Consider the following 18,215-nt stretch of genomic DNA (forward strand, 5'->3'; position numbering starts at 1 on the left):
TTGTGTAACCATCACCGCCATTCATTTTAAGAGCATTTTGATCACTGATTCAGGACTTCTAAAAAGAATTAAAATTCAAACCAACCAAGTATAATTTATCTTTGTTGGATTATTCAAAACGATCTTGTGGTATCTCACAATCATATTTAAAAATATCAACTGCCAATAAACTCTGAATGTTCAGTACGCATCTATATCAGTAATTCCCAGGTGGCTGGAAGTTAAATGACAGTTTTTATTCTACTTTTCTTATTTCAAATTTTGTATATGTAATTTGTGGCTCATATCTGCATTTTACACATGCTTTATAAATGTTTTTTTTTTTTTATAAATGACAAATGAAACAGGTTTCTCACCTCTGGTGTTCCACAAAATGTTGTCGTGGTATCAGAAATAGCAATTCCTTCTTTACAAAGCCCAAAGTCAGTTAGGACAACATGTCCCTGACAAAAAAGGGGCAGAAAGATTAAAACAATGCATAGATACAAATTAACTATTTTGAGATAACTGTAAACTCACAAGAAATTGCAAAAACAGTACACAGAGTCATGGGTGCCCCTCATCCGGTTTTCCCCAATGATAACATCTTATATAACTGCAGTGCAGTATCAAAGCTGGGAAAATGCCATGGGTACAATATTGTTCCCTAGACTTCTAACCTCATTTGGTTTTCACTATTTTTTATGTGCACGCATTTATGTGTGGGTGAGTTCTATGTAATCTTATCCTAACTACCGATTCTTGTGGCCACCACCATGAAGGAACTCCCATATGTCACCCTTTTATCCCTGTACTCTCCGCCCTCCATGGGCCCTGAGCCCTGGCAGTCACTCGTCTGCCCTCCAGCTCTACAGTTTCATCATTTTGAGAAGTTATGTAAATGGAATTGTGCAGTCTGTAAGCTTTTGAGACTGACTTTTTCCACTAAGCATAACAACAAAAAAAATTGAGAACGAGTAGTTTTTTAAAAGATAATACTTACTACTGAATCCAAAAGAATATTTTCTGGTTTCAAGTCTCTATAAAAGTGCAAGGAAAGAAAAATAAAACTGAATATTAGCTGACATAAAATATTAAAAAGAAATTTTTAGACATAATATTTTGAGCTTTACCTGTACACTATTTTGATGGAGTGCAAGTAACCTAACGCACTGGCAATTTCAGCAGCATAAAACCTAGCCCTGTGTTCGGGAAAGGACCGTTCTCTTTGTAAGTGAAAAAATAGCTGTAGAATTGAAAATATGAATGTTAAGATTCATAAGATGAAACAAATACATCCTGTAAAAATAAAAACAGTAACTGCTAGTACTTTGAATATGAGACAAAAATGCCCCAAAGTACAGAACTGTGATTCTCCCAGCTAGAAATCCTCTCTTCAATCAAGCGTCTTTGTGTATTCTTGCTGGCTGTCTCCCATTGCCTTCTCAAGCCTCATTTTGATAGTAATCTCACCACTCTGGGCAACAACTCCGGCAAAGATTATCAGTAACGGCCAAAGATCTTGATAGTGCCATGTAATTACCTGTCTCACTGGGCCTTTTCAAACCGTTCTTTCATTAAAAAAACCAACTATTCATATATTCAGTTATATATGAAAACTTGTGGCTAGCAGATCAAATTCAACCCACACATATAATTTACAGCACTTGAGCCAAATGTTGTTTTTAGAAAATTCAGAACTAGTCGGTAACATTTAAAAACTAGGGATTTAAAATATATATATATATATATATATATATATATATATATATATATATATATATATATATATATATATATATATATATATATAATTTATTTATTTATTTTCTCTAGGAAAACAAAAAAGGAAGCTCTGTAGCATTAGGCCTAAATTCCAATGTGGTAGCAACTGGCTGGAGATGAATTCTTTTTAAAAGAAATCCTGGCTGTGTTTAAGGCAGAACTTCCCTAATCACCAAGAAAGGGGATTACACGAAGCATTTTCTAAACTCACGTCACCCCAGAACCCTCAATAAGAGGGACATTCATTTGACTGGTATCAACAGTTGACTCATTTTAGAAAAGGAAAAGCTGGAGTAATATTTATATACAACTGCTGAAACAAAATAACCTAAATTATAAATCATGTTTTATTCTAATGTTTCAGTATATTATTTCTTGCTATATAGCTTAGTGACAAAACTATGCATGAAGTCTATAGCTTCATACTAACGTTCTTTCATAAACCTTCTCAACTACACCATAACCTGCTTAAAAACAGAGCCCAGGTTATACTTCTCTGCATCTAGCATATGCTTAGCCAGTACCTTGAATACTCAAAAAATACCTGTTGATGATGGACTGTCCATCTAGAACTTATAAGAAGAACTTCAGCTTTATCTTATATTCCCTAAACATTATCAACATTAGAAAACTAATTATAAAACTCACCTCCCCTCCATTAACAAAATCCAGGACAAAGTAAAGCTTTTCAGTTGTTTGGAAAGAATAATGTAATCCAACTAAAAATGGGTGTTTCACATTTTTCAAGAGCACGTTACGTTCAGCCATAATATGTTTTTGCTAGGAAAAAAGGTAAAGGATCAATTTTTATTACATATCTGAAAACAATTCTGTTAACTGAGAAAATGGGGCTTACGAAAAACAGTAGCTATCTTATTTTACCTCTTTTCTGTTGAGAACAACTTTTTTCTGTAACACTTTGACAGCATAAAATTTTCCATCCAGTTTCCGTTTTGCAAGAAGAACCTGTTAAAGATGGTGTATACTATTACGCATCCCAATATTTTGGATAGAAATAATTGTGAATAAATTAATACTTTTAAAATCGTATAAAAAGAAAGTTCACCTTTTTGCTTTGACAACTGAAAAGCAACTACTAAATTTACTTCTATAATTTCACTTTTCCTTAGATATTTTAATGAAGCAATAAGGAGCGTTGATCATTTGAATGGCCAGGCACCATTTCTTTGTCACTTAATGTATTAGTATTTGAGATTTTCACTGAACTGAATTGACAATATCTACGCTGCTTAAGAACTTCTGTGTGTGAGGGTGGATGTGGGTGTCTTTTGGGAGGGATATTTTTTTTTTTATATGTGCTACTGTGTGTTACAGTGAAAGAGACAAAGTGAGAAAGAGAATACAGAAAGAGTTCTGAGTTCTGAGTCCTGAGGTCCCTAGAAACTATTGACGCTAAAATTTCATGGCTTTATAAAAAAAAAACAAGCAGCAGTGACTTTTAGGTGAGCAAAATGCATCTTTTTAATATTTAGATTTCTCCTACAGGTTTTGAATTCAGAAGAGTTCGGAGACAGAAGCACCACGTGCAGCTGAGTTTCTATAATGGGCTGGATTGCAGGTAGGCACTTTTCAGAATATGCAGAAAGCTAGAAGAGGCTGCAAATTTAAGAAACGACCTCCCTGAAGTGGGACAGAGAGACAGTGCTGACCTATACAACTCTGGAAATGAGTGCAGTCTGTAGGACTAAAGGCAAAAGGAACTGTACGTAAGCATGTATTCTGGTGGATAAATTTGTTTCCCACAGGGGTATGGATTTAAAATTGTAGTACTGCCAAAAAACTCGCACAGAAATGCTTATAAAAATACTTTGCTGGCGGGAGCAGGGGTGGGGGGCAGAGAGCAAGCAAACGTAGGTGACATGCATTATTTGTGTAAAAATACAGTCAATGGATGGCGAATAGTGGGAGCCAGGTTTCTCACCGTTGAAGCAGAAGCTTACAGATAAGTAAGGGGAGGAGGCTAGGGTGATTCATATGGTAAGAATTCCTGTTTATCTTATTATATAGATGGTTACACAAAGAAATGTTTATAGATATATGCATATACTTGGGTTGGAATAGACACGTATTTATTCTGTCAGCTGAGAGGGCCTAAAATAAATGACACCCCAGGAGCAACAAGCACATATAATACCCAGATGTTGGTTTCCAATACTATTCTACAATAAAAGGAACCAGGGCTCCTTAGAGAAATGGCTGGTTCTAGGATTAAGGCAGGAACTATAAAAGACGAGCTGGAGCATCTTGTAGTGCCAGAAAGTAAGTAAGTGGTTCAAAAACAAAAAATGAGCAATGATGAGGGTATGTCAAAATGACACAGTAGCCAAGAGAAAGAGTACCCAATGGCCAAAGATGGAACAATCTGCACAATGGAATAAAGTAGCACTGAATTACAATCCAAAGTATAAAATATGAGTCCACACCGAAATAAATAAATGATTGCATAAATAAATAAGGGGAAGAGACAAGTCTCCCAGGCAGAAGAATTCCAAATAAATTATATAGATACTCAGCCCTTGGTGAGGGGACTTTACCTACTCATCAAGTGTGGGCTGCCATAGTGACTTCCTTCCAAAAAGTACAGTATGGAAAGAAGGAAAAAAGAGTAACTTCACAGTGGAGAAACTTAACACTATTCGGTCAGGTAATCAAGGTCAACACCAACACTCATAAATCATGTAGACAGTATATACCCTTGATAAGATGTGATGAAAACGGCACCTTACACCTGGCTTTTCTTCCTCTCCTAAACCCATAAACCCAAACTAATTATGAGAAAAACGTCAGATAAATTCCACAGAGGGGCATCCTACAATATGGCTGGGCAGTACTCCTCAAAACTTGTCAAGGTCATCAAAAACAAGTAAACCCTACAAAAGAGTCAATAAAATGACAACTAGCATTAAAAAACAAACAAAAACAAGGCAAGCCTGAGAAACTGTCACAGTCTAAAGAGACAAGACAATTAAATGTAATGTGGTATTCTGGATGCGATCCTTGAACAGAAAAGAGGAAACTATGTAAACACTAAAGAAATCAGAATAAACTGTGGATTTTAGTTAATAATGTATCAATATTGGTTCAATAATTGGAAATAAATATGCTATTCTCATGTAAGATATTAATGATAGAGGAAAATTGTGGGCAGTCAAGAATTTTCTACACTACTCAATTTTTCTGTACATCTAAAACTGCTCTAAACTAAATCTAAACTGTTCTAAAAAATCTATTAATAAAAAAAAGTTTGATATTCATAAAGTTGTAGTTAAAATATCTTCAAGGTGAAAATGGCCTACGCTCAACTGATGGACTTTTTCTCATTTCTTTTCCTCTCTACAGCATTTAACTCTGTTGAACGTTCCTTCTCAAATTTGTCTTTTTCTTGGTACTTCCTACTTTTTTTTTTTTTTCCTACCAATATTACTTTTCCTTCTCTAATATTTTAACTGGTTCATCTTCAAGTACAATTCTGAGAAAATAATTCCAACAACGTGGCAATTAAGAAGGATTGATTCCTGTCAGGTACGCTCTTTTTTTTGTAGATTTGGAGAACAGATAGAAGGTTAAGAATCAAATGGATAAATGGAAAGTGGAAGTAGGAATACAGGCCACCTGCTGGAGAAGGGTTTTAGAATAAATGTAGTCATTATTTATGTCTAGTTTATCACACAGGAGCCCTGGTGGCGCAGTGGTTAAGTGCTATGGCTGCTAATCGAAAGGTCAGCAATTCAAATCTACCAGGTGCTCCTTGGAAACACTATGGGGCAGTTCTACTCTGAATTCTAAGGTTGCTATGAGTCAGAACCGACAGCAACAGGTTTGAGGTTTTTTTTTTTTTGGAATCACATATATTTTTGTAATTTCCAAGTAGATTGTGAATTTGCATTTCAATGTTTGCTTTTCTGTTTTTTTGTAGTATTCTGCTTTGCTTTGTATTTGTTTTACTGCACTTAAATGGTTTCTAACCATTTTGAAAGATTTTTAAAAAACATTTTATTTTTGTTGCTGAGAATATACATAGCAAGACATACACCAATTCAACAGTTTCTGTATGTACGGTTCAGTGACACTGATTACATTTGAGTTGTGCAGCCATTCTCACACTCCTTTTTGGAGATGTTTCTCCCCCATTACTATAAACTCACTTCCTCTATGTTTCTTACCTAATTTTTGAGTTGCAGTTGTCAATTTGATACTACATAGGCAGTCTTAAAAGAGCACAATGCTCAAGACAGATATTCTTTACTAGTGAAGCGAAACTATTCTTTGGTTTTAAGAAAACTTCAGGGAATATTTTTGGCTTAATGTTTAAAGATTACCTCGAGGTAATAGTTTCAGGGGTTCATCCATACTCCATGGCTCCAGAAAGTCCGCAGTCCATGAGAATTTGAAATTCTGTTCTGCATTTTACCTCTTTTGATCAGGATTCTTCTACACAATCTTTGATCAAAATGTTCAGTAATGGTAGCCAGGCACCATCCAGTTCTTCTGGTTTCATGGAAAAGGAGCCAGTTCATGGAGGCAGTTAGCCACACAGTCCATTTTCTCCTCTTATTCCTGACTCTCCTTTTTCCTCTGTTGCTCCAGGTGGATAGAGACCAATTGTTGTACCTTGGGTGGCCGCTTACAAGCTATTAAGGCCCCAGGCACTACGCAAGGAGCTAGGAGGTTGAACAGAAACACTAAACGCGATATTAGACCAATTAACTTCTACAAAACCATGACCCTAAACCTCCAAATTAAGGGACTAAATTCCATGAGGTATTTGGTTGTCCATAAGCAGCCTCTTCCAGTGCTACATCCGTTTGTTGAAACATCTCAATTGGTATTCCATCAATTCCTGGATCCTTGTTTTTTGCCAATGCCTTCAGTACAGATTGGGCTTCTTCTTCAGTACCACCAGTTCCTGAAATGGTTGAATGTCAACCAATTCTTTTTGGTATAGTGACTCTGTGTATTCCTTCCATCTTCTTTTAATGCTTCCTTTGTTTAATATTTTCCCATAGAATCTTTCAATATTAGAATATTGCAACACTTAATTGTGCAATATTGCAACATTTAATTGTGCTTATGAGGAACCTGTACATAGATCAAGAGGCAGTCATTCAAACAGAACAGGGGGATACTGCATGGTTTAAAGTCAGGAAAGGTGTACGTCAGGGCTGTATTCTTTCACCATGATTATTCAATCTGTATGCTGAACAAATAATCTAAGAAGCTGGATTATATGAAGAAGAACAGGGCATCAGGATTAGAAGAAGACTCATTAACAACCTGCCTTATAGAGATGATAGAACCTTGCCTGCTGAAAGTGAAGAGGTCTTGAAGCACTTACTGATGAAGATCAAAGACTTACTACCTGAGTAGTATTCCATTGTATGTACGTACATACAATGTATGTATCTTTATCCATTCATCTGATGGGCATTTACGTTGTTTCAAACCTTTTGGTTATTATGAACAGTGCTGCAATATTGTGAACATTGGTGTACAATTCTGTTTGAGTCTCTGGTTTCAAGTCCTGTCTGGATTACACTTCAACATAAAGAAAACAAAAATCCTTACAACTGGACCAATAAGCAACATCATGATAAATGGAGAAAAGACTTAAGTTGTCAAGGATTTCATTTTACTGGGATCCACAATCAACGTCCATAGAAGCAGCAGTCAAGAAATCAAACTACGTATTGCTTTGGGTAAAAAAAAAAAAGCTGCTGCAAAAGACCTCTTTAAAGTGTTGAAAAGCAAAGATATCACCTTGAAGACTAAGGTGTGCCTGACCCAAGCCATGGTGTTTTCAATCTCCTCATATGCATGCGAAAGCTGGACAATGAATAAGGAAGACCAAAGAATTGATGCCTTGGAATTGTGGTGTTGGCGAAGAATACTGAATATACCATGGACTGCCAAATCGACCCGACGGCACTGGGTTTGCCAAAGAACGAACAAATCTGTCTTGAAAGAAGTACAACCAGAACACTTCTTAGAAGCAAGGATGGCAAGACTATGTCTCACATACTTTGGACATGTTATCAGGAGGGATCAGTTCCTGGAGAATGACATCATGCTTGGTAAAGTGGAGGGCCCGCGAAAAAGAGAAAGACCCTCAACAAGATGGATTAAGACAGTGGCTGCAACAATGGGCTCAAGCATAACGATTGTGAGGATGGCTCAGGACCGGGCAGTGTTTTGTTCTGTTGTACACAGCGTCGCTATGAGTCAGAACTGACTCGATGGCGCCTAACAACAAGCAGCCTCAGCAGCTACTCTATTTTGGGGGGGATAGGGGGAAGGTTGTTGTTGTAAATGTTTCTATCACACAACTCTTGCCAATTTAACTTTTTACAGGTATACAACTAATTACATTAATTGTGCAAGCCTAACTCTACCCTTAATCAATGTGATTTTTCTATCACCATAAACCGTAAGTCAGTACTCTATAAGCAATAATCCCTTCTTTCCCCTTCCCTCCTGCCCCTGGTAATAACTAATCAACTTTTGTCTCTATACATTTGCCTGTTCTTGTCTTTTCATAAGTGAAGTCAAACAATATTTGTCCTTTTGTGATCGGCTTATTTCACTTAGCATAATGTCTTCAAGCTCCATCCATATTGTAGCATATACCAAGGTCATTTCTCTTACTGCCTGAGTAGTATTCCATTGTATGTATGTATGTTTATCCATTCATCTGCTGATGGGCATTTAGGTTGTTTCAATTTTTTTGGCTACTATGAATAGTGCTGCAATATTGTGAACACTGATGTACAATTCTGTTTGAGTCCCTGCTTTCAAGTCTTGTTGGTAGTGGAATTACTGGATCATATGTTAGTTCTATTTTTAGTTTTTTGAGGCGCTGTCAAACTATTTTCCACAAAGGCTGTACCAGTTTGCATTCCTACCAGTACAACAGAAGGGTTTCAATTTGCCCACATCCTTGCCAACATTTGTTATTTTCTGTTTTGTTTTTTTTATTTTAGTGGGAGTAAAATGGTATCTCCTTGTGGTTTTGATCTGTATCTCTGATAGCCAGTGATGTTGATAATCGTTTCATGTGTTTGGTGTCCATTTGAATGTCCTCTTTGGTAAAATGTCTACTGCCCATTTTATAACTTGGTTGTCTTTTTATTGCTAAGTTGTTGAAATTATATATATATTTTGGTTATTAGATTCTTATCAGATATGTGGTTTCCAAAGATATTCTCACTCAGCTTGTCCTTCCACTTTTCTCGTAAAGTCTTTTGATGAACAAAAGTTTAAAATTTTTATGAGGTCCTGTTTTTTTATTTTGTCTTTTGCTATTTGTGCTTTTGTTATTACAGTAGATAATCCATTGTTAAAATCTAGGCCCAACAGCATTGCACCTGCATTTTCTTCCAAGAATTTTATGGTTTTAGTTTGCATATTTAGATCTTTAATCTGTTTTGAATTTGTTTTTGTGTGTGGCGTGAGGCATGGATACTGTTTCATTTTTCTGCATGTTGAAATCCAATTCTCCCAGCACCCCTTATTGAAGAGATCCTTCTTTCCCCATCAAATGGATTAGCACCCTTGTCAAAAATCAGTTGACCATAGATGTATGAGTTTATTTCTGAACTCTCAATTCTATTCCATTGGTCTATGTGTCTATTGTTATACCAGTACCAGCCTGTTTTGATTACTCCAGCCATACAGTATGTTTTAAAATCAGAAAGTGTGTCCTCCTACTTTGTTCTTCTCTTTCAACAATGCTTTAGCTATTCGGGGCCTCTTGCCATTCCATATAAGGTTGAGGGCTGGTTTTTCCATTTCTGTAAAGAAGGCTATTGGAATTTTGTTCAGGACTGCGTTGAATCTATAGATCTCTTTGAGTAGTACTGATATCTTAACAATATTGTTTTCCAATCCATGAACAAGGAACATCTTTCTATTTATGTCTTCTTTAATCATTTTTAGCACTGTTTTGTAATTTTTATTGTATAAGTCTTTCATAGCCCTGATTAAATTTATTCCTAGACAATAGCATCATTTCCCTAATTTCCCTTTCAGATTTCTCATTGTTGGTGTATAGCAACCCAACTGATTTTTGTTTATTGATCTAGTACCCTGCAACTTTGCTAAATTCCTCTGTTAGTTCTATAAGTTTTCTTAAAGACTCTTAGGGATTTTCTATATATAGGATCATGTCATCCATGAATAGAGAGAATTTTACTTCTTTTTTTCTAACCTGGATAGTTTTATTTCTTTTTCTCAATCTTATTGCCCTGGCTAGGACTTCTGAATACTGAATAGAACTGAAGAGAGCGGGCACCCTTGTCTTGTTCCTGATTTCAAGGGGAAAGCTCTCAATCTTTCTCCCTTAAGTATAATGCTGGCTGTTGGCTTTTCATATATGTCCTGAATCATATTGAGGAACTTCTTTTCTATGCCAATCTTCTTGAGGCTTTTCATCAAGAAAGGGTATTGAATTTATCAAATGCTTTTTCTGCATCCATAGAGATGATCATGTCGTTCCTTTCCTTTGTTCTATCGATGTGGTATACTACATTGATAGATTTTCCTGCATTCCTGAAATAAATCCCACTTTGTCATGGTATATGACTCTTTTAATGTGCTACTGGATGCTATTTGCTTGTATTTTGTTGAAGATTTTTGCATCTATATTCATACAAGATACTGGCCTGTAGTCTTCTTTTCTTGTGGTATCTTTGTCTTGTTTTGGTATCAGGGTTATGTTTGCGTCACAGAATGAATTAGGGAATATTCCTTCCTTCTCTTTCTTTTGGAAGAGTTTAAACAGGACTGGTGTCAGTTCTTCTCTAAACGTTTGGTAGAAATCCCCAGTGAAGCCATCTGGTCCAAGACTTATTTGGGGGGGGGGAGGGTTTGATCAATGATTCAATATTTTCACTTGTTACAGGTCTGTTGAGATTTTCTATTTCCATTTGAGTCAGTTTGGGTAGGTTGTATGCCTCTAAGAATTTGTCTGTTTCATCTATGTTATCCAGTTTTGTTGCTGTACAATTGTTCACAATATTGTCAGAATTCTCTTGATTTCTATTAGGTCAGTTGTAATGTCTCCTCTTTTATTTATTTTGGTTATTTGTATCTTTTCTTTTTTTTCTTTCTCAGTCTAGCTAAGGTTTGTCAATTTTATTGATCTTCTCAAAGAACCAACTTCTAGTTTTGTTGATTCTTTTTTTTTTTTTTTCAATTCCTGCTCTGATCTTTATTTCCTTTCTTCTGGTAGGTTTTGGCTTAGTTTGCTCTTCTCTTTCTAGTTTCTCAAGTTGTAGAGTTGAGCTGTTTCAACTTTTTTCGTGTAGGCATTTATTGTTCAAGTTTCCCTATAATGCATTTGCTACTAGGAGCCCTGGTGGCATAGTGGTTAAGTGCTCAGATGTTAACCGAAAGGTTGGTGGTTTGAACCCACCAGCCAGTCTACAAGAGAAAGATGTGGCAGTCTGCTCCTGTAAGGATGTACAGCCTTGAAAATGCTAAGTGACAGTTCTACTCTGTCCTATGGGGTTGCTATGAGTTGGAATTGGCTCGATGGCAATGAGGAATGCCTTTGCTGCATCCCGTAAGTTTTGGTATGTTGTGCTTTCATTTTCATTTGACACTAAGAAATCTGTGATTTCTTCCTTAAACCATTGCTAATTTAGTAGTGCTGAAAGATTTAAAAAAATTTTTTTAATTTAATATAGCATACAAAAGAGAAATCATTCCCATCGAGTTTATTCCAACTTATAGTAACCCTATAGGACAGAACAGAACTGCTCCATATAGTTTCCAAAGAGCGGCTGATGGATTCAAACTGCCAGCCTTTTGGTTAGCAAACAAGCTCTTAACCACTGCACCACCAGGTCTCCAATGCAGTGTACGATATGAATTAAACTATGTTCCTTAAAAAGATATTCTGAAGTCCTAACCCCTGTACCTTTGAATGTGACCCTGGTTTGGAAAAAGGGTTTTATTCTTTTGTTATATTAATGAGGTCATACAGGAATAGGGTGGGTCCTAAACCTAATGTCTTCTGAGTGGTATCTTATGAGAAGGGAAAACAGACACAGAGACACATACACACAGGCAGGAGACAGATGTCATATGACAACAAAGACAGATGCAACTACAAGCCCAGGAACACGAAAGACTGCTGGAAGCTACTAGAAGCTGAAAGAGAAAAAGAAGGAATTTCCCCTAGAGTCAACACCCTGAATTTGGACTTTTAGCCTCTGGTCCTATGAGACAATAAATTTTTGTTCTTTAAAACCATCTACTTTGTGATTATTTTTTAAACTGAGACAGCATACATATAGAAAACCTCATAAACATTACAGTTCAATAAATTGTCAGAAAGTAAACACACCTATGTAACCAGCAGCCAGGCAAAAAAATAAAACACTGCCAGTAACCTGAAGCCTCCCTCTTGCCCTACGTCAATCACTACCCACGCCTTCCTCTGCAGAGATAGTCACTATTTCTAAACTTATTTTGAACTTTATATAATTAGAGTCATATAGTCTTTGCCTGGCTTCCATCACTCTAAATTACATAAGACTTATCTATGTTGTGACATGTAGAATAGTTTGCATATTTTCATCACTGTGTAGAATCTCCCATTACATAAACACACAACAATTGAGCCACTCTTTCGTTGAAAGACATTGAGACTGTTTATGAATAACGACACTATGAACATTTCTCACGTACGCCTTTCCCGGTTGATATATGCATGCATTTCTGTTGGATACGTAGCTAGGAATAGGAGCAATCTGTCATACGAAATGCACACTTCTTCAAAGTATTCACATTTAATAATTAACACCAGTTTTCAACAGCATAAAAATGAAACATCTAAGAATAAATCTAATTAAGGATATGTAAGATTCTATACAGAACACTATAAAACATTAAAAAAAATTAAGGATGAGCTAAATTAACAAAGGAAAATATCGTGATTATGTTTTGGCAGACTCAATATTGTAAAGATGACAATTCTCCCCAAACTGATCTACAGATTCAATGTAATCCTAATCAAAATCCAACAGATTTTTTGTGGAAACTGATACATGGATTCTAAAATTTATACAGATATGAAAAGGGCTAAGAATAGCCTCCTGAAGAGGAAGAAGGAGTAAGGATTTGTTCTGTTATATCAAGCTACTATTGTGGCATTGATACATTCATAGACAAATAAATCAATGAAACAAAATATAAAACCTAGAAATAGAAATATAAAATCTAGAGATAGAAAAAAAAAAAAGAGCTAGACTTAGGCATATATGCACGCTTGATAAATGACAAAGGTGGCATTGCAGATCAGTGGGGAAAGAAGAGTCTTCAATAAATTGTGTGGGATCAGTTGGATATTCACAGGGGAAAAAACGAACTGTGACCCTATGACTCACATCTTACACAAAAATCAATTCCTGGTAGGCTCTAGATCTAAATGTGAAATTTCCAAAAAATAATGCTGCTTGTTTTTAATGTTGTACTATCTTCTAGGATCCCAAGATTCTGAGCATTTTAAGAGTAAGATCCATTTCTAACTTTCTATTGCTTGTACTATCACGATGCCAAGCACATAGCAGGTGGCCAATATATATTTGTTGAATGAATAAACATATACTGGTTTAATTTTATGACTATAGTGTCTAGTCTCTAGGGAACTTAGAAGACAAATTACCTACTGCCATCGAGTTGATTCCGACTCATAACAACCCTATATAGGAAACAAACTAGAGATAGTGAAAGCTATGGACTATGGATATATAGCAAAATATAATTAAGCACATACATATTCATTCTTACTACACATTGAAGTATAATGGAAAAAACACTTAAATATATTTGATCATTCTGATAACCCCATCTGTGAAGTTTTTCCTGATAACCTTGACCTTAACTGATTCTTGTTCCTTGTCAAATTATGTAATTCACCGGACACTCACTGTATTAAAATTAGGAGGGTCTTTGAACATTCCTTTCCTTCCAGCTGTGTAAATCAGCCTCAGCTTAAATAGCATCGCTTCAAAGAAGTCGTACTTGACCAACCCATCTAAGTAAGGATTTCTCCCACTATTATCCTGTCTTCATTTCCTTCACAACCCCATTACTACCTGTAATTATTTATCTCTGTGTGTGTGTATTTTAGTGTGTGTAAAAGACAACAAAATATATGCCAATTCAACAATTTTCTACATGTATAATTCAGCAACATTCATTACATTCTTCAAGCTGTGTAATGACTTAAGGAAATTATTCCACCACCATTAACATAAACTCAATGCCCTCTAAGCAAAAAGTACCCTCCCATTCTCTCTCCCACCCCTGGTGAGTTAATAATTTCTGGTTGCTATATATTTGAGCCCTGGTGGTGCAGTGGTTAAAGCAATCCACTGCTAACCAAAAGGTTGGCAGTTCGAAACCATCAGGGGATCCATGGGAGAAAGATGTGGCAGTCTGCTTCCATAGAGATTTACAACCTTGGAAACCCGATGGTGTCGCTATAAGTTGAAACCAACTTGATGGCAGTGGGTTTTATACATTTGCTTATTTCATAAAAGTGAGACCATACCGTATTTGTCCTTTTGAGACTGACTTATTTTGCTCAGCATAATGATGTCGTGGCATGCATCAAGACTTCATTTCTCTTTTGACTGTATATTTTTAATTGACTATTTCCCCCACTAGACTGTAAGCATCACAGATGTAGTAATCATGCCAGTTTTGCACAACACTATCTACTCAGGGACCAATAAGGTGCTTTCCAAATAGCTGGTACTCAATAAATACTTGTTGAATAAATGAATTTTATTTTAGAATTTGAGTCGATGTCTTATCTCCCTTAATACTCTGGTAGGCAAAGTATCTTAACTCTGTATTCTGCATATGTGGCCTCACTTATAGAAAGCATGTATTCCATAAGTACTTATTTACTGAATGGAAAAATAAAAACTCTCTTACCTTGCCAAAGCTGCCTTTTCCAATAACTTTTAAGAAATCAAAGTCTGTTGGTTTGGCACTGAAATAAATTAACAATGACAAAAATTAGCTTCAGAGAAATTAGAAAGATGTTAACTTTTAAACATTTCTTAGTACCTTATTTATTTTTAATAGTTTATTGACTTTTTGGTAAAAGTTTACACAGCAAATTAGGTTCTCATTTAACAATTTGTACACATATTGTTCAGTGACATTGGTTACACTTTCCACGCTGTATCAACATTCTCATTAGTTCCCATTCTGTTGTTTTGTTTCCATTATTTTTGTTTCCTTGCACCCCCTAACCTTCTCATCTTTGCTCCAGGGCGAATGGTGACCATTTCGTCTCAAATAGATGATTGTTGTTGTTGTTTAAAATAGAGAAGAACAGTACTCACAGGAAATATTGTTAATTTTATAAGCCAATCAGTTATTTAGCTGAAGGTGGCTATGGGAGCAGTTTCAGTTCCAAGTTTAAAGGGTATCTTAGGGTGATAGTCTCGGGTGTTCCCCAGGTCTCTGCTGGCCCAGTAAGTCTGGCCTTTTTTTTAAGATTTTGAGTTTTATTCTATAATTTTCTCCCATTCTATCTGTGTCCATCTGTTGTGGTCACTTGTCATAATGGTTGGTAGTGGTAACCGGGCACCATCTAGTCTGCCGGTCTCTAGATAGGTGAGGCTTGCGGTTCGTGTAGGCAGTTGGTCCTGTAGGCTGATTTCTTCTTTGAGTCTTTGGTTTCATTCTTTTTCTTTTGCTCCAGATGCATAGAGGCCAATAGTTGTATCTTAGATGGCCGCTCACAAGCTTTTAAGATCCCAGACGCTACTTATCAAACTACAATGTAGAACATAAACTTTATGGAATATAGTACCTCACTGGAATAAGAAAATGTTCAATACAAAACACTTCAGCATGATAACTCTCGTTTTCCCACTGGTAGTATCTCATCTTTAATATAAAACAGGCAGTAACGAGTAGTAATCATATATATATTTTCTGATTAGATAAAACATTTTATAACTTTATTTAAACCTCTACAAATTCTGCTTAAGAGTGACTTAAAAGTATATATATATATGTGAACTTTGTCTCACATACTTTGGACATGTTATCAGCAGGGACCAGTCCCTGGAGAAGAACATCACGCTTCGTAAAGTAGAAAGTGAAAAAGAGGAAGACCCTCAATGAGATAATGGATTGACACAGTGGCTACAACAACGGGCTCAAGCCTACCAAAGACTGTGAGGATGCAGCAGGACTGGGTGGTATTTCGTTCTATTGTATACAGGGTTGCTGAGTTGTAACTGACTCCACGGCCTCTAACAACAACAACATATATATTTTCAACAAAATGTAGTTTCTATCTACATTATGTTAAAATTCTATCTAGGCAGCTGGGTGGGCCAAATGGTTAAGTGCTACACTACTAGACGAAAGGCTGGTAGTGGAGCTCTTAACCATCTGCACCACCCAGGGTAGTTTAAACCTACCCAGAGGTGCCTCAGAAGACCCACCTAGAGGTGTCTAGGAAGAAAGGCCTGGCAATCTGCTTCTGAAAGGTCAGAGTCTTGAATACCCTGTGGAACATTTCTACTCTGCACACATGAGGTCGCCATGAGTCAGAATCAACTGACGGCACTAATACCAACAACTGTTTCTATCTAAACCAATGTTATTAACTGTGACTTCACCAATATTATTATACAGGAAATTGAATAACTATGTAAATTAGTGATACGTTCCAAGGACGACCTAGAACCCGTTGTCATCAAGTTGATTCTGGCTCGCACCAACACCACGTGTACGGGAGTAGAACCATACTCTGTAGGGTTTTCAGTGGATGACTTTTCAGAAGCAGATTAGCAGGTCTTTCTTCCAAGAGGCCTACGGGTGAACTCAACCACCAACCTTTCAGTTAGCAGGTCTGTACCACCCAGAGACTCCCAAGAACTCCCCGGTATCTAAAAATTCTTTTGAAAAGAAGTTACTAGCTAGGACATCTAGTAAAAGTTGCTAAGAAAAATTTCTGGTGGAGAAAAAGTCACCACTGTGCTTTGCATATACTGTATTTTTTTTGCAAGTGATGTACCCACATAAATAACGCACCCACACATATAATGCGCATGGTGCGCCTAGGAAAATAATGCCTGACAGGGCCACATAGTTGGCAAAAAACGTACAACTCGTGTGCTATTTGTGTAAAACATAGTACATCACCTATCATATATTAAAGACAAAACACCTTGGTGCTTATTCCCACAGATGGTAACGTAGGAAAGCCAGAAGTAGAAAAGTCGGAAGGAATACTAAGACCGTCCTTTTATTTTTATCAACCTATCAGGTAAAAACAGCATAGGCTGTGTATAGTCAAAGGTGCACAGAGGCAGAAGGTTGAGCTTAAGCAGCCAGAAGAACTGTTTCCTTCAACATGACCTAAATTCCTAACTTGTACTAGGAAGTGGGAAATGAATACACTTAGATTTGAAATTTCCTTCAATTCACATATTGAAAGAAATAGTCAATTCAAACATGAGAGTAATACCAGGGCTAGGTAAAGATTAGTGCGATAAATACAAAACTAGATATTTTTCTTCTTAAAAAAACTTGCTCTTTAAACTATTTTGTTCTTTAATGATATGCTGAGATATTGAAATAGCTTTAAAACAAACAAACAAACATATAACAGTGAAAAAACATGAAATCTCTCAAACAGAGTATACAGGCTACCTGAGGCCATACTCTAGGCCTCACTGTTACCCGCTGGTGATAACACTAATTGAAAGCAAATTTCTGTTCTGTGCTGCCCGACCAACTCACTCTGTAAATGACAGAAAAGAAGGCGTAAAACCAAACTTCCCCTGCCAGTAACCATCCCATTTCTTTGCTCTCCTTTGCAGCAAAACTCCTCAATTAAGTTGTCTAAACTCACTGTTTATACCTGCTGTCCTCTCCTTTAGTTCTCTCCTGAACCCTTTCATGTCAGGCTCTTGTCCGGGCTCACTACGCCACTGTAACTGCTCACAGAGGTCACCGATGACTTCGTTACCAAATCCAGTGCTCAAGTCTCAGTCTTCATCCTACTTGACCTATGGCAACCTCACCACAGTTGATTACATTCTCCTCCTTGAAACACTTCCTTCCTGACTTCAGGACACGGCATTCCTAGTTTCTCTCCTGTCTTATTGACTACTCTCTCAATCTCCTTTACTGGCTCCTCCCTGACCTTGTAATGTTGAAGCATCCCTGAAGTGTCTCAGGCCCCAGTGCGTGGACTACCTCTCCTGTCTGCCTATACTCAACTCTTGAAGCAGACACAAAAGGCAATGGAAGCATGGTGCCCTGTGATAAAAGAATATTTTAGAATTAATCTAACATGGCTGTCAGGACAATTACAAGCAAGGAGGAGCAAAACAACACTCTTCCTCCAACCCATGGTCAACATCACTAGTCAGTCAGGGTACTGCTTC

At 36.7% G+C, this 18,215-nt stretch overlaps 1 protein-coding gene across 8 annotated transcripts in view; it reads right to left on the reverse strand.

Annotated features, from left to right (window-relative positions):
* SGK3 (serum/glucocorticoid regulated kinase family member 3) overlaps window positions 1-18,215 on the reverse strand; it is a 219,068-nt gene that overhangs the window by 19,762 nt on the left and 181,091 nt on the right. For all 8 annotated transcript variants that reach the window (XM_049853664.1, XM_049853666.1, XM_049853667.1 and 5 more), the window contains 6 exons: window positions 14,731-14,788; window positions 2,647-2,730; window positions 2,413-2,544; window positions 1,113-1,225; window positions 983-1,019; window positions 357-443 (listed from right to left, as the gene is read on the reverse strand). In XM_049853664.1, the coding sequence (XP_049709621.1) occupies window positions 357-443; window positions 983-1,019; window positions 1,113-1,225; window positions 2,413-2,544; window positions 2,647-2,730; window positions 14,731-14,788 (511 nt within the window). The remainder of the gene's footprint in view (window positions 1-356; window positions 444-982; window positions 1,020-1,112; window positions 1,226-2,412; window positions 2,545-2,646; window positions 2,731-14,730; window positions 14,789-18,215) is intronic.

Source organism: Elephas maximus, chromosome 15 (assembly GCF_024166365.1).
Source record: "Elephas maximus indicus isolate mEleMax1 chromosome 15, mEleMax1 primary haplotype, whole genome shotgun sequence".
Lineage (NCBI taxonomy): Eukaryota > Metazoa > Chordata > Mammalia > Proboscidea > Elephantidae > Elephas > Elephas maximus.